Genomic DNA, 24,152 nt, shown 5'->3' with positions numbered 1-24,152 from the left:
CCAAAAGGGGAGAGCAGAGGAGGATGTGTTTGGTAGTGGCATCACACTGGAGGTGGCGGAAATGTTGGAGGATGATCCCTTGAATACGGAAGCTGCTGAGGTGGAAGGTGAGGACAAGGGGGAGTTCTGGATGGGAGGGGAAGGGGTGAGAGCATAAGTATGTGAAATAGAACATTCACGGTCGAAAGTCCTGTCAACTACAGTGAGAAAAAACAAACACAGTTTCAACAGAGGTGGATAAATTGGAAGAATGGAATAGAGTCCTTACACGAAGTGAGATGTCGGGAAGTATAGTCAAGGTAGCTATGGGAGTCCATGCATTTATAGTTGATGTTGGTTGATAGCTTATCCCCAGAGACAGTGAAGTCAGGGAAGGAAATAGTTGGAGATGGACCATGTGAAGATGGGAGAAGGATCAAGATTGGAAGCAAAGTCAATGAAGTTTTCCAGTTCAGGCTGAGGGCAGGAAACTGTACTGATACATTCATTAATATACTGGAAGAAGAGGTGAGGAAAGGGGGCCTGAGTTGGATGAAACAAAGGATGTCCAATGCAAAGGAGAACCCCTGCAGGTACCCTTAGCACCTTTTATTTTGAGGAAATGAGTGGATTTGAAGGAGAAGTTGTCCAATGTAAGAACAAGCTCTCCGAATTAAAGTTATGCTAAATCTGGAGTAACATTTTCAGTTCTTAGCTTTCCACCTTTAGCTGGATATCAAGGTCTTAGAGAGACTGTAGAAGAGATTTACTAGAATAGAACCAGGGATGAGGAACTGCAGTTATATGAAGAGACTGGAAAAACTGAGCTTTTTCTCCTTTATAGCAGAGAAGGAGAAGAGGAAATTTGATAGAGCTGTTCAAATTCATGAATCATTTTGATATTTTAAATAATGAGAAACTGTTTACAGTGACAGAACAGTCAGTAAACAGAGGACACAGATTTACGGTGATTGGCAAAAGAGCCAGAGGTGACATGAAGAAATATTGCTAGTACGATACAAGTTGCTGAGATCTGGAAGGCGGTGGTAGTGTAAGCAGATTCAGTAGTAATATTCAAAAGAACATTGGATAAATACTTGAAAGGAAAACAAATACATGGTTTTGGGGAAAGAGTGGGAGGGGGGTGAGACTAATTGGATAGCTCTACTAAAGAACCAACACAGATCAATGGGCCTCCTTGAGTGATGTATCATTCTATGATTACTTTAGAATGGTGCAAAAATACTGCTGATTCTAAGAAATTATAAACACTGGCTTATTATGAAATGAGGAAAGCCAAGGAGATCAACTGAAGACCCAGATCCACAGATTGACTTCTTCAATCTGAAAGTTGCTCCTAATTTTCCAGACCAGTGCTTATTATTCTAACAAAATAAATGCCTTGAAGGCTTGTGTAATAAATGTGTCATGTTGACTGCTGTAGTTGGTTACAGTCATGTTTATACTGCAGGCTGAATGGAAATGTCATTTCAGTACAAAATTCATGTGCATTTGTTATCCATCTTGCTCTCTAATATGTGAAGGGATTTTCTTTCAGAAACATTGTGCATTTTATGGAGGGGTTGCCATTTATGTAGAGATTTTCAGTAGAATTAAAGGCTGAATGCAAAATGTATCTGGTTACAGTGCTTTGGTATGATGCAGAATTGTAATAACAGAGCAATGTTGCCCCTGATTCTTTACTGATCCTGATTGGTACTTTGACAGTTGTAGTTGAATTTTCCTTTCACCCCCAGTTCACTTCATCCTCTACTCCCTCTTCTAAAGATGTTTCCTGTCAAACTGGTCTCCAGTTCTTTAGGTGGCAATTGCTCAGGTGATCATTATTCATGCGTCAGCCTTGATATCAGTGGTGGCAAATAATCTCCTCACATATCTATTTCCAGTCAGGGTTGTTGTGTAGAAATTAGGAATGAGGACCCCCCCCCGACTATTTCACCATCCAACCATTTCTAATGCTTGAACATTACAGAAATAACGCCACTCATACCATTGCCCAGACAGAGAAGCATTAATTCAGAATACAAATCCTAGCTGAGCCAAGGACAAGGATTAGAGATCTTATCTCTTAAAAAATAAACATTTAGAATGGTGCCTAAAAAGTACATTTAATATTTCCGCCAAATGTGTTTCACAGTGTGACCACTGTTGAAATTTAGATGGATGCATGTATCATAAAAGGTTAGAGTGTATGAAAGAAAGAAAAGAGATAAAACTTGGATATATCTAGCATCTTTCACATCCGCAGGTTGTCCCAAAGCACTTCACAATCAATGTATTACTTTTTGAAGTGTAGTTGCAACGTATATCTATGTAGGCATAGCAGCAGCCAATTTTACACAGTAAGGTTCGGCAAACAGTAATGAGATAAAAGCCCAATTAATCTGTTTTGCTGGTATTCATTAGGAGGCGAACGTTGATCAGGACTCAAGTCACTGGTGTGGAACTCAAACTCATGATCCTCTAACTCAGGCAAAAGAAATATAATTCAGGACAGATGCTGCATCTTTTGTTTATTTCTCTCTGCAGGTGAATAGATGAGACTCTCTCATTATCTCCTAGATACAGATAAAGTAACAGCTTTGTGGAAATGAGATTGATGGAATGTCAGTAGTCTTCTCTCATGGGAATAAAATTCATGCATCATCTGAATTAAGGCACCACAACTAATGAGATGCTGTAACACATAGTTTAAATAGTTATTCCACCATCCATAGGAAGAGGATATAGTGGTGCTCATCATTATCTATCCCTTCCATGATGCCCAAAGTGAAATAAAGTCAAGGTCAGATTTGAAAATTTTCCCAAAATTTTACAGATGGGCTTGCTAGTGGGTAAGCTTTTGTCTTTTCTTAAAGCCAGATTTAGTCTGATAACTGTAATTGCAGGAGTTGGATTTCTGGGCCTAGTAGCTGATTTATTCCTTTATTGGATACTCACATGCATTCCTGTTGCAACCAACAGACTTTGAAGCTGGACCAGCGAATCAAGAACTGTTTGGTTCTGAATGAAATTTACAAATCGCACTTTCACTTTTTTTTTCCATTTAGATTGGACAGCCAGAACAAATGCTTTGGAGATTGGCAAACTTGGACAACTTGTACAATTTCAAATTTTACATTTTTATTTTTAAAAAGTCAACAAAGTGCATCAGCTATAGGAAGAGCTACACATTCTGGGCATTTATCAGCTTCTTGCTGTTAAAAGACTTGACATCTCTTACGTGGTCTGACCTGTCATAAATCTCTCGAACTGGTCAGTAGCCCGTAGCATTTCTCAGCTTGAGGTAGCACTGAGCAGAGACACTTCAATTTTAAGTGGGAAACTATGAGCTATCATTGAACATTTAATTGCACAGTAGCTACAAGTGATTAACAGCCTAATTGTTGGTTATTAAATATTTATAAAGAAGCTTCCATGATCAATTTTCAGCAAACTGTTGACCTATGAACAATTAGCAAATGTTACAGTTGTTTGTATTTAATGAATATTGTTAACTGATTATTGCAGTGTTACAGCAGCTTTTATTAAACATTAGTTAATTATTTATAACAGCAATATGAAGATTTTATTAACCAACTGTTAATTATTTGTGATGGTGGTATTGCTGAAAATGTTAAATGTTAAAACAGATATGTTGTGGAAGGCATTGAAATATAATTTTTATTTCTGTAAGTGAAACTGAACTGCTAATTCATGAATGATTAAGTCAGTAGTAAATTTTGGGGATTAATTTTTTCTCCCTTCCCTCCATAATATATTTTATAATACAGCACTTCACATTAAAATGTGTAATTGTTTTTAACTTCATGCTGTTGATGTGTTTTTAACATTACTACTTGAGCAGTTTCTCCACTTGCTTCCATGCCCTGCACATATTCTCCCAAAAAAGTGATTGCTTGCTACCATGAAGTTGCTTATTGGTTGGAATTAAATATTCATTTCACAAACTTGGTCCCCCAAGTCTTAATGGCTTCACCAATGAGATAAAATCAGCTTATACATTTATGTGTCTATGGCTGGATCTAAAGACGCAACAAAATGAACGGGCCCATAATTTCCTTGAAACTTGCACCAAATCAATGACATAATCACTGTGTAATGCTGATTTTTGGTGCAAATGACTGAAGAAATCCCAGGAGCAAGTGATTTTTCCTTGGTGTTACCCTATACCAGAACTCCCTTGTTTATTTATGCCAATTTTTGGAATCTTCCACTGTAACCATCTGCAGCTCATTAATATAGCTTTCTACCCCCACATGGTCATGCAATTTTTTTTTTATTCTTTCATGTGATGAGTGTGTCACTAGAAAGTCCAGCATTTGTTTCTCAACCCTGATTGCCCTTCAGTTTAACTGAATTTACTCCAGTTCTGACTAGGCTGTAAACTTGCGTCGAAAACTTTGGACACAATAGGACTAAAAATCAAATTTCTAGTGATTTGTGCCAAGTTTTGTCTTTTTTTTATTACTCGCTAAGACCTAAGATTTTTTTTTTGTATCTTTAATGCATATTAAAGAGATGAGGAATTTCTTCACTCAGAGGGTGGTGGAAGCTCAATCATTGAGCATGTTCAAGACAGAAATTGGTAAACTGCCCAGACACTAGAAGAAATTCAAGCAACCCAGAAAGCTGATGCCAGGTGTGCAAAGATACAGGAGGACTGTATTACCGGATGACCTGTGTATGCTCCTAGCAAATACATTCTGAAGCGGTTCTTTGAACCACGTCATCATCTTAGCCTTTTAGACTACTTATTAGTCTATAATGAATGAATTGCCATTCCTAGGCTCCTTAGCATAGGCATTCTCCAGTGGTTGTACGTGGATATCACCAAGTGCAGGGCTAGAGCTCACAATTCAGTCTGATGGCAATGTATCTCCAGAGCTATTGAGGACATGATTCCTAATTGCACTACTTGTGCCATTCACTGGAAAGACCACAAGGAGCTGCTAATGACATCCTCCTTCCCATCACGACCATGGGAGTGCCTCAGCATGGGTCTTTTTGTCTTTAAGGATAAAACCCTTCTTATGGTCGATTATTACTCCTTGTGGATCGAGGTCAAACGGTTACACGGGCCCATCTTGGCAGCGGTTATTGCCATGCTTAAGGAAATTTGTCACATGACATCCCTGAGTTAGTTGTCTCTGACAACGGTCCTCTGTTTGCAAATCCCTGCTTCAAACGCTTCACTGAGACATAAGGCTTCAGCCTCATCACCTGCCCCCCCCCCCCCCCCCCCCCCCCCCCCCCCCCCCCCCCCACCCCCCCGTACCCATAGGCCAATGGAGGGACCAAAAGATGGACCTATACTGTGAAACCCTTGTTGAAGAAGAATAATAATGTCAACCTAGCTTTACTGAGTTCCCAGTCTGCGCCACTGCAGAACGAGCTGGCTTCATCGGAACTTTTAGTGGCTAGGAGATTACGCGCACAGCTCCTGAGTCTCCCTTTTGATCATGTCTCAAGGTGACAGAGACAGAAAAAATGAGAGAGAAAGAGGAGCATGACCATGCGAACCAGACTGTCGCCATGAAGCACAGGATCTACTGGGACTCTTGCCAGGGGAGTCTGTCTGGATCTAAGACCAGGATCAGTCCTTCCAGATTTTGAATCAGCCTATTCATCCACACACCTAGTTTGTGCACACTGACCATGGTGTTCTCGGGCAGAACAGACCTGCACTGGTATCCACCTGCTTTTACAGGACAGAGTTGACCACCATGACAATTCCCCCCCTCCCCCCACCAACTTACTAGATGGTTCATGGCACCTCCACAGGAGGTCTGTGATCTGGCCCTCCTCCAAAAGAAACAAGAACATGACCTGGCAGACTGTTCAAACCCTATGTCTCAGGGATGGTAACAGTGACGTTGGGGGTGGTGTAGGATGTTGTGTAAATATTTAATCAGTAGAATGAAAGACTTGGGGGGAAATGTAGTATAAAGGGTTAATAGCTATTATGCTGATAGATAACATACATCATTGATATTAGATCATGTGTCACTGGAACTCAAAGATGCTTCTAGAAGGAGCCTTGTGCTTATCTATCCCTATGCATAGTTGTATATAGCTAATAAATGTTTGGAATTCCCTGGATGCCTTGTTTCCAGTAGTCTCTGTTAAACACACCCTCAGTCCATTTATGATGACACTTCATACAGTTCCGGTCACCGCATTACAGGAGTGATATAATCACATAGGAGAGGGTGCAGAGGAGTTTTAAGAGGATGTTGCCAGAGGCAGAGAATTTTAGCTACATGGAAAGATTGGATAGCCTGAGGTTGTTTGGACCAGGGGAGACTGAGATGTACGACATTGTGAAGGGCTGAAATACAATGGATGGAAAGGACCTATTTCCCTTAGCAGAGTTATCAGTAACTAGGGACTGCTGATCTAATTGTGGCCTTAACTCCACTTTCCTGCCTATCGCCCCTAACCTTTGACTCCCTTGTCAGTCAAAAATCTGTCTAACTCAGGCTTGAGTAGATTCAATATCTCAGTCTCCACTGTTCTTTTTGGAAAAGAATTCCAAAGACTAAACCCTCTGAAAGAAGAAATTCCACTCATCTGTCTTAAATGGAGATCCCTTATTTTTAAATTCTGCCACAGACTTCTAGATTCCCCCATGAGCAGAAACATCCTTCCAGCATTTACCCTGTCAAGCCCCTTTAGAATCCTTTATCTTTCAGTAGGATCACCTCTCATTCTTCTAAACTACAATGAGTGTAGACCCAACCTGCTGAATCTTTCCTCATAAGGCAACCCAGGAATCAAACTAATGAAAAAACAAAAACAGAATTACCTGGAAAAACTCAGCAGGTCTGGCAGCATCGGCGGAGAAGAAAAGAGTTGACTTTGAGTCCTCATGACCCTTCGACAGAACTGTTCGACAGTTCTGTCGAAGGGTCGTGAGGACTCGAAACGTCAACTCTTTTCTTCTCCGCCGACGCTGCCAGACCTGCTGAGTTTTTCCAGGTAATTCTGTTTTTGTTTTGGATTTCCAGCATCCGCAGTTTTTTTGTTTTTATCAAACTAATGAACCTTCTCTGAACTGCTACCAATGCATGCTTACACTTAAGTAAGGAGACCAAAACTGTACAGCACTCTAGGTTGTCAATGTCTCATCAATTGCATTGTTAAAGTTTGTTAATGTCAATTACATTGTCAAAGGGAACAAACAATGGTTATTTGGACAAATAAATAGGCGATAGCTAGGACACTGGCTGGGGGTGAGGAATATTGGCATAACAAATTCAATAAACTGTCTCAGCAAGGAAAGGCGCTGTCTTATTTTGACTTCACCAACCTGCTTGAATCTTGTTAAACATGTGTGGTCTCACCAATGCCTTGTATAGTTGTAGCATGACTACCCTTCTTTTATATTCCGTCCTCCTTGCGATAAAGGACAACATTCTATTTGGCCTTCCCAATTAAATAATGTGCCAATCTTCTAGACTCTGGATTGTCGGAGACCAGACGTACAACTGAACAATGTGCACTGGGGCCATGTGGATGTCCTGGCGCATGGACCTATGTGGAAATGGAAGTTTCAACTTCTGATGAGCAATTCCTCTGCTCCCCAGAAACTTTCACGAGTGTCTCAGACTGAGTTAGAGTCAAAGACTTGGGACAGTTCTGCGATACTTACCTGGATAGTTACTGACGAAATGTTACAGATTAAAACCTAGTCTAACATCTGGATCACCACACAACCAAACCACCTCACCCACTTACCCACCTCACCCACGTACCACCTCATTCATCCTACCCACCCATCTACCTACTCTTCCATCTCACCTACCCCACCCATTCATCCACTCACCCATTCACTAACATTCAGACTGGACCTTTAAAGTTACCATATGGCAGCTAATATTGCCATAAAAAAGTGCCGTTTCTTCTCTTCACCCATCTCTACTGTGATCTGATGGAGTTCCCCAATGGGTGCTGTGCTGTGCATTTCTGCGAAAGCCAGCATTGGAAGATCCCGGAAGAAATGCACAGCAGCCTCGAGTCGTAATTTTTGAGCACCGCAATAATCCAGCTATCGTTGCCTCTGCTCAGAAGATCCAAGCCAATGTTTTATTTTTCTGTTCTTCCTGCCATGGTGGACAACTTCATATTTTTATACATTATCTGCCAAATTTATGCCCATTTGTTTAATCTATCTATATCCCTTTGCAGGCTCTTTGTGTGTGTTGAGGGTCTCAAACTCACTGCCTGAAAGGGTGGTAGAGGCAGAAATCCTTGTGTATTTAGATATGCAACTGAAGTGCTGTAACAGGGATATGAGCCAAGAGCTAGAAAGTGAAATGAGGCTGGAGAATTTTTTTTGGCCAGCATAAACATGATGGGCCGAATGCCTATTTCTCTGCTGTAAATTTTGTATGTTTTTGTGCAGGTTAGACAAGTGAGCCTGGAAATAGTCAAATCTAGAGGTGACAAAAGCATGGGTGAGGTTTTCAGCAGCATCTAATTACATCGAATGTTATAGCATAGAAACAGGCCATTTTAGCCCTTCAATACCTGTGTATCATCACCCACTATTGCCTTCTCTCCCATGTGCTTCCCCTTAAATGCTTTGAAACTATTCACCTCAACTATTTCTTATGGTAGTGCATTCCACATTATCACCAATTTCTGGATAAAGAAGATTCTTAAGAATTCCCAGTTGATTACGTTATATTGACGGCCTCTAGTTTTCCTCACAAATGAGACTGAGTTGGGCAATACTACAGTAATGAAAATAGGCAATATTTGTGTCAAGAGCCGAAGGTGTTGGGCGATCAACTTGTTGAATAGAACACCAAGGTTGCAGTGTGGTTCAGCTTAAGACAGAGGACAGGGAGGAAATGGGTTGGTGCCAAGGGTGCAGAGTTTGTGACATGTACCAATCTCCCCAATGTTTAACTGAAGGAAATTATAGCTAATCCAAAACTGGAAATGCAAGACCAGCAATCTGACAACACAGAAGCACGGGTGCATACAGAACCTAGTGATTGGAGTTGTGTTTGGAGAGCTGTAGCAGTGGCTTTGGTTGGAAAGGAAAGTGCATTATCAAACTGACAATGCTTAATGCCAGGTAGAAGGTTGGTTGCTGTTCACTTTTGATTGAACAGATGGGAGAGTACTACTTTAAGAATCCTAACTATGTAATTATCTTTGCTATTTTTACCATTAATTATCCATTATGTATATTTATTAATGTCAAATGCCATTTTCTATTCACCTGTTTGGTTTTTAATGTTCTCTAGTTCAGTTTGAATAGCATCCTTTACATCACGCTGACCCACAGAAACATGGGAAAATTTTAATCCCCCATTTCCAAAATTGGAGTCCTGACCCCCCTAACCTGCCTCCAACATGTCCACTCTAGTTTCAATACTGTTGCCATTGGGAGGGATAGAAAAGAGTGGCTAAACTGCTCTCCAGAGGTGAGTCTGTAATTTAAAATAGTTTAACAGGCCTTTGTGCCTCAAATTTTAGCAGAGTTTCATTTCAAATGTCTACGGATCAGGTTCCATGGGAGTAAGGAAACTCTGCAGCTGGAGGGAGGCGAGAATTGCTAGATTCATCAGATCCAGCACTACTTGGTGGACTAGGAGGAGCAAGAGGACTTTCGGCCGGTCCCCAATCTAACCTGCTTCCTTCCCTGTCAATGGCCAGTCGCTTCTTTACCCACCACCCCCACCCCTCCTCAACAACCCATACCAATCTTCCTGAATCTTCGGATGTTTTTGATTTCCTTTAGGCTTCTGATTTCCCTCTGACATTTCTGATGTCCCCAAGGCTTCCAATCTCTCCACAGCCTCTGATCTTGCCAAGGACTTCAATCTCCCCACAACCTTTCTGATCTCCCTTTTCCTCCCTCTTTTTCTTAGATCTTATGATCTAAGATTGCGTTATCACATCTAAAAGAATTTTGGTAAACATTTTACCTTTTCATAAACTTTGGTAAACAAATGTTGAATATCTTGCTGTGATCAGCTGCACTGTAATAGATTGTGAAATCTTCCTATATTAAAAGCAAAATACGATGGATGCTGGAAATCTGTGGAGAGAAAAAATGGAATTAACCTTTCAGGTTGGTGTAACTACCCAACTAACATGGATAATAAAGTGCTAGACAATAGAATGGAGATCTGAGACGATTTATTTAAGCACAATTTGTTTCCTGTGTTCACATTTGTCTGGATCAAAAGATGCAATCTTGCTACCATTTAGAGGACAACTGTGTAAATGAATCCTGATTCACTTTCTTAAATTTAAATGTTTCTTTTTTTTTGGAAGTTGTATTTAAACAGAGTTTTAAGAACCTAGCTAGGAGAATTGGATGTGAGGAGTTACTGTGCACAACAGTGGAAGATAGCTGAATTAATATCAGTAGAAATGCAGTAATTAATTCACGATGCTTCAGTAATCCTGTCATTTTAACTCTGTTGTTGGAGCTTTCTCGTGCTATTGAATACAGTGACTCCTTCAAGCCATTTGCTGTCACAATGTTATAAGTACTCACTTGGTAAAATGAACATTTTTAGTAAAAGATTAGAATATAAGGACAGAAAGCTCATATTAAAATTAATCCTAATTATTTTTCTAGTACTTTATTTTCCTTTCTTGCCAATTTTCTCTCATCTCCTCTCCAGGATTTGATGACTCATTACGTGCTGGATGCTTTGCTCAGCCTTGACCAGATTCTTTTTTCTTTTGGTGGCTGTAGACGCACAGTTTTCATAGGCTATTTGACCATTGAGGTTTTTGCAGTTGAGCACTGACTTCGCCCAGTTTTCTTTCATACACATCTGCAGTGTATAACCTGGTTTACCCTGCCTAACCTGAGCCACTGAGATTAATTGTAGCATCTTCTTTAAACCTTGAATGATATTAGCTAAAACAACACAGATTGGAGAAAAAGCAAAATACTGCAGGTGCTGGAAATCTGAAACAGAAATAAAAATTGCTGGAAAAACTCAGCAGGCCTGACAGCATCTGTGGAGAGAAAGATGGAGTTAACGCTTCAAGTTCGCATGACTCTTCAGAACTAAAGAAAAGTAAAAATGTGCTGAAATATATACTATTTAAGGGGGGGGTGGGATATTATTATTATTTTTAAAATGTATTTCCATTCATTGATTTATCCCTACCTTTTATCTTATTTCGATCTATTCTCCCACGCTGTCGCCTCTCCCCCCCACCCCCCCCAACCCCACCCCCACTAGGGCCATCTGTCACTTGCTCATTCTGCTTTCTACTCTTAATGTCACCATTAGCCCTTCCTTTAACCAGTATCACCACCATCAACACCCCTTCGACCTTTTGTTTATGACATCTTTTGCAATCTCTCCTTTGCCTCCACCTATCACTGGCCTTCTATCCAGCTTCACCTGTCTCACCCCACTTAAACAGTATATATTTCACCACATTTTTACTTTTATTCTTCTTTAGACGGACTTGAAACGTTAATTCTGTCTTTCTCTCCACAGATGCTGTCAGACCTGCTGAGTTTTTCCAGCAATTTTTGTTTTTGTTGGAGAAAAAGCTTGGCCTTCCTGGTCAGTCTGACACAAATACTGGTGTGGAGAATATGGTACAAAAATTAATTGACATTGGTAGAACCTGCTGATGATAATGTTACATGTATGACCATTACTAATTGAACTAATCACCAGGTAGAAAAATACAGTAAAATGATGCCTAATTATAGACTGGTTCTATCATGAATTACAGTGCAACTGAACTGGAGGTGTGCTATTTTGTATACAGATGTGTTTTAACCTCACAGAAGAAGACCTTGGTTTATGGGTCTAAAATATAAAGAGGTTAAAAATGTTATTGTACTAAATGTAAAAACTAATTGTGTTGAACTATTGGATTAAAAACTATATTTTACCAACTTGTACTGCAGTGTTGAGTGAATTTTCAGCCTGGGACAACTGCAAGTTATAGTTTGGTTTGGCACATTAACTGTTTAGTCCTTAATTTAAATTTACATGAAAACTGAATTAACAGATTTTTTTCAAAACATATTTTAGCAATGAACTAACCAAGTATTATCCTGGTACTGGCTTGTCTATATTAAACCTTCTTCAGCTTGATATATGCTGATCACTGTGTAACATTAGCACAAATCAGAAATTATTGATCTTCCTAAAAGCAGGTCATTCAGTCTATCATGCCTGTACCATCTCAATTAATTATTCAGTTTAAGTCACATTCTCCATTCTGTTCTAAGTATTTATCCAATTTCTTTTTAAAAGTTACTGTTGAATCTGTGTCCACCACCATCCTTTTGAGACAAAGCATTCCGGATTATCATAACTCGCAGCATATTTTTTTAAAAAACTCTCACCTTGCCACTGGTTCTGGTTCTTTTGCCAGTTACTTAAACCTGTGTTCTCTGGTTATTGACCTTTCTACTAGTGGAAAATGTTTCTCCTTATTTACTCTTATCAACCCCTGCTCCTCCCATCCCCCACCCACCCATAATTTTAAACACCTGTATTAAATCTCCCTTTAGATTGTTTTCAATTACAAGTTTTGGTCTGTGAAAACAGTATACAAATAGAAATAACAAAATTGTGTTCGGGCCACTTAAAGCTTTCATTGCACGTTAAATTAATGTGGAACACAGGCTTTCATTATGGCTCAAGGTTCAGACAAAGGTGGTTAAATCAGCTAAAATATCTTTCCTAATGTGATCTACTTACAGATAATAACCCTATTTGTCATGTCCTTGATGGTCTAACTTTGGCAATTGCTTAGAAACTATATTAGTCGGGAAGTGTAAGACTTTCTCGTTACCAGGATACCATGCGCCTACTGTCGTTTTATCAGTTACCAGTTTGTTAAAAAGTAAAGTGTACCCACGATTTCAATAGAAAAAAGATTGTTTAGGTCAAATTGATTCATTTGACAGTGGAAAGCGATTAAGAGTGACTGAGCCTCTGAAAATAAACTCAGTTTCACATTATTGACAGCATTAACATTACTAGGAAAAATTATTTTTCAAAATGTTTCTCCATAACTTATAGTTTGCAAATGAAGTCTTGCAGAAATTAATTGGCTTATTTAAGAGTGTACATATAAAGTCTTGTGCCAAATGTGCATTTCCTGTACAACACTGTTGATATTACGTAATATTTACAGCGTCAAAAAACGTGCATTTAACCCAACTGGTCTCTGCCAGTGTTCTTGCTCAGTCTGAGCCTCCTCCCTTCCTATCTCTTCTAAGGCTTCCTGTATATCCTTTCTTGTTCATCATGTGCTTACTCGGTTTCGCCTTAAATAACCTGTGCTGTTTACTGCAACTATTCCCTGTGGTAGTGAATTCCACATTCTAACTGCTCCTTTAGGTGAAGGAAGTTTTTCTTGAATTCCTTACTCATGACTGTCTAATATTTATGATGCTGAGTTTTGGAAGCACGTGGTAGAATATCTTCCTTGCCAAATCCCTTCATGATCATAAAGACCTCCATTTGATCATCCACTCAGCCTTCTCTTTTTTTATGGAACAGAATATCCTTCAACTCAGTGAACAGCACCATAGAACATCAGCTGGTTTTAAATAAGATTTGAAATGGATATTGGGTGCCTAGGAGTGATTAGAAGCCAGTAATCTCTTTCATGAATCCCATGAGCAAGACCAGATTTTAATAATATGCAATTTGTCGAAACAGCCCTACCTCTATGTACTTCTGATGGCACTGGATGTCATGCAGACCCTGGGATCCATTGTGCTCTAGTGGTCAATGTTTGATGTCAAAAATGAAGAAATAATATTGATGTGTTATAGAGCAATTACCCCCAGTTGGTTACTGGGAGTAAAAGCCATATATTGGGAATTTATTTTTCCTCACCATCTGTAAGAGATGTGTTGAAATTTTATTTGAACAAAATTATTGTAACAAAGTAACATGAAAAATATGTAATATATCCTTGTGTGCCCCTCCAAAAAATAACTAATGGGAAAGCTCACGGAAAGAAATCCCATTTTTGCTGCTCTACCTTTCTTCTTACTCATTATATGCCCTTATGGGCATAAAAGCTGTTAGCAAAACATGTCACTACTGCAGTTAGTATCTCTTCAATTTCAATTTGGTGTAACTGAAACTATTGGTAAAATATCCATTATTCTTTGCACCAAATTAGTCCTTTTTCATTGTATTTTAATTATGGAGTTGCACTACTAATATTCCTCAAGTGTGGTCATCATCCCACTCCAGGATATTCATTTTAACAATGCATGAAGTTCATGCAGGTGAATTAAATGGTTTGCTCCCCATTTCTGCCAATAGAGTTGAACATTAGTATAATGGTAATCAGTGCTGAAAGGCAGGACGCACATAATGAGGACTGATTAAAATCACCTCCACAAACTTGTGTTCTTAAAAATGTACATGTGCCTTGCAATGATCTTAAGGCAGTAATCTTAGTACTGAGGTTCAGATAATTATAGTGTTGTATGGTTATACAGTTACACCTCAATCCCCCTTGTAAGAGAGAAAATACTCCCTTTGAGGATAATGGAAATTGTCAGGTATTTAGCATACCAGGTTGGCCTCAACTCCTGCTGGTCTCTTCATTTGATTCCATTTTCAAGCTAGTTAACTGTTTTTAAACCGCGATAATGAAGTAATTTTTACAACCTCAGAATTGATGGATTGCATTTATTGTACAGTACTAGCTAACTGTTGGCACAGTGCTACAGATTCAATTTAAATTGACTCATGCTGGCCTCATAACCAGACCCTGAAACCTGCTGGTCTCCCAATCTGACCCTGAATCATTCAGAATAATTGGGAATGTGGTTAACAGTAAGGATAAATCAGGTTATGATGCACATCTCTCGAGCATAGCCATTTGCTTTCTAAGCTCATTGATCTTATTACTTGTAACAATTTATTTTCCTTCTGTCTTTTAACAGCCCCAAAGTTTCCATAATGTAAACATCTTTGTTCTTTTGTGGGGCGGGTGGGCAACTGTATCGTTATCAAGCAAAGGAGAATAATGGCAAATTTGCGTTTGTTTCTTCTGAGAACTAAACAAATATTCCTGATATTTCCATACTTAACAACATCCCAATAATCAGTCATGGATCATTTTCATTAGTTTCTCAGTCCACAGACAGTAATTAAAGATTTTGTTAGGACCACGTGCGAAGGGGTGACCTGGCTGCTCTCAATTAAACCTCCTTGGTTGGTCACAACAAAGGTTCAAGTTTCTTTTTTCACAAGAATATGCCTTTTCCAAATCAGAATGCATTTAACTATTTAAGCTGTGAACAATAAGGAGTCAATCAAACAAGGTTTCTTGAGTCAAAGAGCAAATCTATTAACCACTAAACCTGAGAAAAATAATAATCGACATCAAGCATTCAGACCTCATGCAGCCATTCGGGCCCCAAACACACAAGTATCAGAAACAAAGAGAATTAGAGACCCATCAAAAAAGCTAAAAAGATACGTGGTTAAGTGTCCATTATTATCTTTGAGGTGTAGATTTTAAACACTGCTGCCAATTTGGTTTAGCTTATTTCTTGGAAGCAGTCAGATGTAGATGATGTTGCAGTTATTATGAGATTTTGGTTCATTGGTAGTGGCTGGACAACCTTGCCTTGAAATACTTCACCCATTGTGCATCTCCAAGAGGTTTTGGGTGTGTCTGTGGCAGCTATTGTTTCAATATCCAGTGCTTTGCATTTTAATGCCTTTTACTTAGTGCCGAGTTTCAGTGGGCATTTGGATTATAGGAAATGTTTCTCTCTTCATAATTCCCTGAGGGTGATTCGTTTGTTTCTCACCTTCACCTTGAAATGTGGCCTTGCATGTTTAAGTTGTATGCTCTGCCTCAGTTCAAGTTGCAAAACTTCCAGTCAGCTGAAAGTTGAAAAATCAGTATTTTCAAAAATAATGGGGTAGAGCCTTGTGACAGTATTGAGATTTTCTACTCATTTTGCTACCCTTCCATTGTTATATGAACTATCCAACCCTCTTAACAAAGTGTTCTTTTAAATAAAAATTCACATACATAAAGTAATGAGTATTAGACAACGTGACATTGTCAAAAATGTTTCCAGATGTGAGTTGCCCAGAGCTTACTTTTGTTTTTCATTTCGTTTAGCCACCTTACTTGTGGAAACATGTTTTGCCTCATAAACCTTACTTGTGGAAATATATTTTGCCTCACACACAAGTTCACTTATTATGATCTATTTAAATGGGCATTTCACAATGTACATTTTAAAACGTGCCAACGATGAAATTATCAACTATTACACCAAGTATGTTTTTTTTAAAACATTTAAAATTTGGGAGCAAGCTGGTGTCTGCCAATATCATGTCCATCTTTGTTCCTACTTCATCACAGTGTAGTTTTTGATTAATGTTTGTGCTTTACTACAAATTTGGCTTCTTGACTAATATAGTCATGGTGCAACCCTCAGTTTGTTTTCAGTTGACATTTTTATGGAGCAGAAGGAAGCAGAAACATTTTTGGAAAGCATGTTTTTGTTAAAATTACAAATTTTCAACAAGCTGAGCTCAGGTGACTTGGACTTTGATCAGGTGTGCTTGCTGTGGCAGTTCATTAACGATATGTTAATTAGTCTACGATTTAACACACAAATGCTGTGGTGGTTTCATCTTTTAAGTTGCTTCATTAAATCATTAATTTTCTAGGAGGTAAGTGAGCCTGACATAATTAAGGCATCCTTGTCTCTGCAGAATATCCCTTTCATATGGTGTCAGGTCACTGAGGTAGTAAATAGAAGAGAATGACTGCTGACTCCCAGGATGTATTTTATTTATATGGCTATGCTGTGAAGTTAATTTATAGTTCATTTTTACTTTTCACTTAAGCAGCTTAGAATGAAATTAAGATTTTGTTTAGGGTTGGGAGTACTGCTTGTAAATAGAATCATTGCAACAGCTTGCATTTAACACATCCATTGAAGAACAGAAGACAAGTTTTTCATGCTTTACTCAAGACATAAGACATTCTTATTTTGGCAAATGTTCTACAGTGAGTCTAAATATCATGAAAAGCCATGTAATTTCTTTGGCAATTTCTCTCTTGTGTTGTAGTATTGCTTGAATAGGTTTCCATCAGGTCAGTGCAAAGTAATTCAGCATTCATTTGCATCTATTGGGGTAGTAGTTTTCCAAATATAATTGTAGTCCATGCAAAATATTTATTGCACAAGTTATATGCTGACCAAAAGTTAGCTGTATTGGCATTTAGTTGAAAGTTTCTCAACGAGGGAAAAGCAAATTCATCTATACCAACTCAGATTAAGCAAAGATCACATTTTCTTCTGGGTTACTTGGAAAACAGTATAAGAACATGTTTCTTTTTTTATCGATGGAGAACTGCTATGCATGAACTTGTGTATTTAGAAGCCCCTTTTCATCAAAGGCGTAAAATTACCAACTGAGTGCTAAAGTGATTTTTTAAATTTGAGACTCACATCTCATACCATTTTTTTTGACAGTAATATGAACTTTGGCTATGTCAAGCTGCTTAGATCCATACAAAGAGTTATCCGAGAGGAAGGATTTGATGGAGCCTGTCCCCAGGTATGGTGCACAAGCCCTTAGTGTCTTCTGTAATCAAGTAACTAATGTTGTTTTCATAGCGCTCTCCAGGGTGCAGCCGGAAGGGCTTGGAATAATCAACAATGAACAAGCTGTTTCTAAGCACGGATGAAGTAAACAAGCATTGCAAAGACAGTGTATGGGTCATATGTTAATATGCATTTGCCTCACGTTTTGAGCTTTCCTCAACTCTATTGGGTACGAGCATTGATGTGCATAAGCAGTGTGCTCTGGCATCATTAGTCACTGAGCACCTAAAAAGGAGCTGTCCAGTCGAGAAAGTGGCTTAGCCCAAATCCACATTAAGCCACATTAGACTTTTTCTGTTGATGTTGTAATGAAAATATCTCTGTTGTAAAACTTGTAGCCTTGAGGATACTGTGACAAGAAACCTTCATTTAGTTGCAGGGAACGATCAGCTAATTAGAGTTTTGTAGAGGGCCGTGCAGTCAACTTTCCAACGGAATTAACTAAGTTAGCTGAGGCTGTTTCTCAAACTGAAAAAATCCTTTATAGCAACTTTAGCTATTCAGAGTACTTATATGTTAATTTAGCTTGTTATTGCTCAGCTTACAATCTCTACTGAGATTTCGGCACAGATCTGGACAGGCTGTCTTTCCCTGTGGAGGCATAACCCCTTTGGAGAAGTAAATTGGTCCCTGACAGGCACCTCTCCCCTTCCCAGTGGTAACCATGGCAACAGGCATGTCATAACAGTTCCCACAGTACAGTGTGCCTAGCTGCTTCTGCAGCAAGATGACAGGTCTTATAAAGCAGGATATCTCATAGAAAGCATATTTGGTGAAGTGACACACATACACCCTAAGAACCTTTCAACAAAGTCACTTCTAACTGAAAAGACTTTCACAATAAGGTTTATTTTTATTTGATATTTTTGCTACAGTTCTTCTTTGCGCATTGCCTTCTGCTGACCTTTATCTCACTCTGCTCTTCCAAAATGCATTTTGTTTCTTTGTCACAACCAGTTGCTTATGATCAAAGAGTAAAAAATTTACACATTGTTTTTTCTGTGTCTAAGCAACAAGTTACTCCATAAAAGTAAAAGTGTAGAATTAACTACCCATTTTGGTAGCATGACTCGATTGTGATACCACAGGCAGCTTTTGTTAACAGAATCTTGGCCCAAACCAGCTGGAAGTCTAGCATACGCTGATCCTTTTTTGGCACTTTCCTAGCAGCTATGTAGGCTTTGCAAAAGTGTAGCTCTTATTAAGGTCCTACTGGTATCCTTCCCTGTTGATATGCCAAGGAAACAAGCTGTTTTATGAGCCGTTGGGCAGCTGGAAAGCAAGTCCAGACAGAAACTTCAGAGCCTTGTCACCTGTCCAGTAGCTGTTATAGCTCTCGTAAGTTAAAATGTGAACTGGGTGGAAAGGGTGTCATTTATAAGCAAAGCCCTGCTGTTTTGTCATATTCATTTGCACTTCTCTTCCTACAGACTAAACAGAGGAATATCCTGCGGATAGGAATCCATTCACTCGGCTCAATGTTGTGGGGAGAGGATATTGGCCTTGGTGAAAACCCCGAACATGCTTACAGTCTGACTAAATTTCTGTATGCACTCCGTGGACTTCTCAGAACATCTCTTTCTGCCTGCTTTATTACTGTGCCAGCTTACCTCATCCAGGTTAGATGTCAGTGGACTTTGTTTTACATGCAGTTCTTTTAAGTACTGTGTGTATTTTGAAGTAGAAATAAATATTTCCATAGAGCACTAGTTTGCTTTTCTTGGTGAGCTCTAATATTGTGATTTTCCAACAACAGTCTGTGATTGAACAAAGTACATTATTTCTAGTAGACGAGTACTCCATTGCCATGCCACTTCAAACATGGATGACCTGAGCAAACTGTAGCATGTGTTCCCAGCCTTTTGTATCCTGCAATTAAAAACAGAAAATGCTGGAAACACACTCAGCAGGTCTGCCAGCATCTGTGGAGAGAGAAACTAAGTTAACATTTTTCAGTCATTAATCTTTCATCAGAGCCCTTAGTACACTGGTTGTTCCTAAGTTATTCACACTTTTTGTGAAATCAGTTTTCAAGTCCTCTGATGCTATGAGTTCATGAAGGTATAAGGCTGCTTAACAACAAAGTGGAGATGTAAATTGAACTGCTAGAGTCCATTTTTGCATTGCATCAAGGATCTAAAGTCCTCCATTCCATGTACGATCAGGAGTCAGACCACATGCCTGCCTTTGAGCTTATAATCTAGCATCAACTTTGCAGGGTCCTAAAGTTGGTGTGTAAATGCACCCTTTAAAAGTGCTGCAAATAAAGTAGGCATAAAATGTAAACTTCAGTGGACAATTGTACTTGGTAATGGCTTCAGGTTGAAGTAACCTTTCTTTATTAATTATACCAACATTAATAAAGGAATGAGCGCTTACTGCTAACATGTCTAATGGGTACAGAGACTTAATGTAGCAGATAATTATTGGGTATATTCATTTGTTCAAAGTCCAGCGTGTTTCAGCAGTAAATTTCTTTCAGCTACATTTAAGGTAAATGGACTGTTCAGAAAGTAGAGCACCACCTGATCATACTAGAGGGGAATAAAAATCATTCACTTTAAAGAGTTTGAAAAAAACAGCAGCATCATTGTTTTTATTAATAGCAATTTTTATGGGATTATTTAACCTATAGAGAATTATCCATTCATTAAAGCTTAATTTTTTAGTATTCACTTATCTTTTTGTTCACGTGATGTGGAAAAAAGTGGCAAAGTCTCATTTATTGCCCATCCATAGTTCCCCAAGAAAGTGGTGGTTTGTTGTCTTACACTCAATGGCATCTCTTCCTGCACCCATGTGATTACCTCTGGAGTCCCATCTTTGTCTTCTATTTCTCATCTTCATACCGCACCTCAGCAACGTCATCCAAAAGCATGTCAGGTTCCACATGTTCACTCATAACGCCCAACTCTACCACACCATCACCTCTTCTGACTCTTCCCTAACCTCTGATTTGTCACGCTACTTGTCTGTAAACCAGTTTTAGATGAACAGGTAATTGTTCCAATTAAATGTTGGGAAGACCAAAGACGATATCTTTGCTACTTGCCGTAAACCCCATTCCCTAACTACCAACGCTATCCCTCTCCTTGGCCACCGTCAGTGGCTGAACCAGACTGTTCGCAACCTTTGCTGAGCTTCCAGCACCATATCCTCTTCATCACTAAGACCGCCTACTCCCCCTTCCCTAACATCACCTGTCTCTGCCTCTGGCAGGGGTTCTTCATGCCCACCAGCGTCAGCTGTGTTCGGTGGCATGAGCAAACGATATGGCGGACATATGACAATATGGCACAATGGTGGGAAACCAGTTTGCAATCATCCACTCAGCCCGCTGATGGCTGGCTGCGTTTCCTGCCATCGGATATCGGGAACCTCACAGTAATACATCTGCATATCATTATTAAGCCTGCCCGCTGGAATTGTTCACCCCCACCCCGCCAAGTTGGATTGTCCATCGACGTCGGTGGGAAAGCATGCTGATTTGTTTCAAAACAGCATATAAAAGGCGTATGCTTGACAGGCTGCGCTTTGAGGGGAACTCGAAGGTGAGTACACAGTAATGTTGCGCAGCAGTCACTAGGGTCGCCTGTTGAACTTCAAGCTTGAGGCTCATTGGGAGGGGCGGGGGGCAAGGGCTGCCCTACGGTTGAGGTGACTTGGTGGTGGGAGCTAGGACTGTCCTGTGGTTGAATGTAGTGCACAAGTCACTCGGGGTGGGTGAGGGAAGCGACCACGCCTTATATAGTGTAACCGTTCCTCTGCAACTGAGACAATTCAGACGCAGCCATTGATATGATTGGAGTTGGGCTTGTAGCTTATCTGCCCACTCAAGCAACGCAGAGTTATCCCGAAGTGCCCAGAGCTTTGCACCCCTCGAGCACAGTCTGCAAAGTAATGAGCGTTTTAGTGGACTGCAGGACAGTTGGACAACTGCACATGCCGTCCAATCACCTTGCTAAAGCTTGCCATGGAGCAGTCACTGGTGGAGGTGCTCACAGCCCCTTGCAATGTCAGCAACCCAGTTTGGACCAGACTCTCCGATGGTTCAAGCTAACAGCACTGCCTTGCAGCGCATGTTAGGCAAATGCCTGCATCTTGAGCTGAGAGCACAGCATGCAGTCCAATGGGCAAAGCTGCTGCAAATCGGTCGGGTGGAGTGGGGCGGAGGTGGGTGGGATTTCAGGCAACCATGCAGCGCACTAATCTCTGGCCATCCAAGTGGTGGCCAGCATTCTCTGCAATGTGTTTAAGGGGCCTTTACGTTTAACCAGGACAGGTTCTTAGTACATCCATGCTAACCCACATGTCTCTCTCTTTCATCCTGCAGGAGGAGTATATCAAGATCATGGAGCCAGGTGAACTAGCTGTATACCCAATGACGTACAGAGAGTGAAGGTGACAGAGGAGAGAGTAACTGAGGCATCTGGTTGCGCAGAGGGAGGAGCAGCACCCTCGAAGAAGAGGTGGGCCTCCCGCACACACTGCCGAAGAGCCACAACGAGCACCCAGGGTCTATAGACACTGCCTTTCATTCCTGCAGATGACTGAGAACCAGTCGTCGAAGACTGTGCATGTCTAGGGAACTGGTTGGTCACATCTGCCACCTGCTACAGGATCTGGCACCACGGGTACATGGAGGACATCCACCGCTAATGGCCATGAAATTGACAACAGCGCTCAATTCCTATGCCGTTGGCTCCTTTCAGGGCTCCACGTATGACCTCTGTGTGATATCGCAAGCCTCCATCTGCAAATGCATTCATGAGGTCACGGAGGCCATCTTCGCAAGGGCACAGAACTTTGTGCATCTCGCCTGGGACCAGGTCAGCTAGGATGCAAGAGCAATTGGATTTGCCCAGATCTCAGGTTTCCCACAGGTGCAGGATCGACCGCGCTCTCAGGGCGCTCAGGTCCCCGTCACAACACACAATCAACTACATCAACCACAAGGGATTCCATTCGTTGAATGTGCAGCTGGTGTGCGACCACCAGAAACGTATCCTGCAGGTCTGTGCACGGTTTCCAGGGAGTGTGCACGACTCCTCCATTCTCAGTTGGTCACAGACCCCTGATGTAATCCAGGGTCCACAGAGGCTGCAGGGATGGCTCCTCGGGTTCAAGGGCTACCCACAGAGGACCTGGCTGATGATACCCATGTGGGGCCTCAGACTGCAGCAGAGCAAAGGTATAATGAGGCTCATGCTGCAACTCATAAGTTGGTGGAGCAAGCTATCAGGATGTTGAAAATGAGGTTCCAGTGCCTGGACCAGTCTGGTGGAGCCCTCCAATATAGTCCACAAAGGGTGTCATGCATCGTTGTCGCCTGCTGCACCCTTAGCAACTGGGTGGGAGTTGGCTGGGTAGGAAATGGAGGAGCTGGAGCTTGGCTCGGATGAGGACAATGCTAGGGAGGGTGAGGAGGTCCTCGAAGGCAGCGCTGACGGGGATGAGGTCCTCGCACTGGCGGGGTGGGGGGGTGGGGTGGGGGGTGGGGGGGGGGGCAGGTGGAGATGGGGAAGACACCTGCTGATCCTCCTGCCTATGGGTGCCCAAGGCCCAAGGACCCCAGGTTGTCTCCTGGAGAAGGGGTAGCTGGAGTGAGATCAAGCTGCCCTGCACCCCTCTCATGTTTGGAGGTCAGCTCTGGCATCAACAATGGAGTTGAGCCTGCACAGCAGTGCAGGAGTGACATCCTGGACCAAGGCCTCCATGGCAGCTGCCATCCTACCAGTTTTGACCTCAGTGCGTTGGCATGCTGGCGCTATCACCTCAGCCTGAAGGCAGATGGACTCCTCATCATGCCTTGCAATCTGAGGAGTGCAACAGACATTCTTTCCTGATGTTCCCGAGCTTGCCTTTGCAGCTCCAGCAGCTGTAACCTGACCAAGCCCAGAGGCTGATCATCTGACTCGGACTCAGCAAATTTCTGGCCTCTAGCAGTCCTCAGAGTGCTGGATACCTGGGAAGTCCCTGCCGCCACCTGCTGAGGATCAGACAGTGTGATGTGCTCACCAGATTGTGATCCTGAGGCTATTTTAAAGCTAGGTCCCACCGAGGTGTCTCTCTCTGCGCTGGTGGAGGGTGTGGATGAGCGCTGTGATGGGACTTCAAGGAGGGTGCCTTCAGATTCCTCTTCAGAGGTTTCTTTGGGCTTGATTGGAGACCCTAGGTCATGAACTCCATCGGCTGTTTCCCAGATGTGCCTGCAGAAGCAAGGGAATATAATTAGTGCATGGCTGTGTACTGTGAAACACAGTGTTTGTCTGATGGATGTTGCACTGCTGGATCCTCACTTGGTAGAGCACCACTGACCTCACAATCAGCACAGGACTGCTCCAGGCCCCCGCCGGCCAGCTGGATAGCTCTGTTTTCAAAGTCCGCATGGACCTAGATTTCAGATATTCCTCCACTGGTCTGCGAGCTCTTCCTGCTGTTGTGTGCTAGCTTGTCCTGCATGAATACAGATGGAAAGAGTGTAAGCAGGGATGCCGGCCAGGCCAGATGTGGGTGGTGAGTGGTC

General features: G+C 41.2%; 1 protein-coding gene across 5 annotated transcripts in view; it reads left to right on the top strand.

The window, feature by feature from the left end:
- elp4 (elongator acetyltransferase complex subunit 4) overlaps window positions 1-24,152 on the top strand; it is a 338,294-nt gene that overhangs the window by 148,506 nt on the left and 165,636 nt on the right. For all 5 annotated transcript variants that reach the window (XR_005944287.1, XM_041198285.1, XM_041198287.1 and 2 more), the window contains exons 6-7: window positions 17,495-17,579; window positions 19,057-19,245. Coding sequence is in view for 4 of the 5 variants with exons in the window: in XM_041198285.1 (XP_041054219.1) it covers window positions 17,495-17,579; window positions 19,057-19,245 (274 nt within the window). In the remaining variant the exon portion in view is untranslated. The remainder of the gene's footprint in view (window positions 1-17,494; window positions 17,580-19,056; window positions 19,246-24,152) is intronic.

Source organism: Carcharodon carcharias, chromosome 10, assembly GCF_017639515.1.
Source record: "Carcharodon carcharias isolate sCarCar2 chromosome 10, sCarCar2.pri, whole genome shotgun sequence".
In the NCBI taxonomy this organism is placed as follows: domain Eukaryota; kingdom Metazoa; phylum Chordata; class Chondrichthyes; order Lamniformes; family Lamnidae; genus Carcharodon; species Carcharodon carcharias.
The sequence above is the reverse complement of the archived record's forward strand: the minus strand, read 5'-3'. Positions and strand labels throughout refer to the sequence as shown.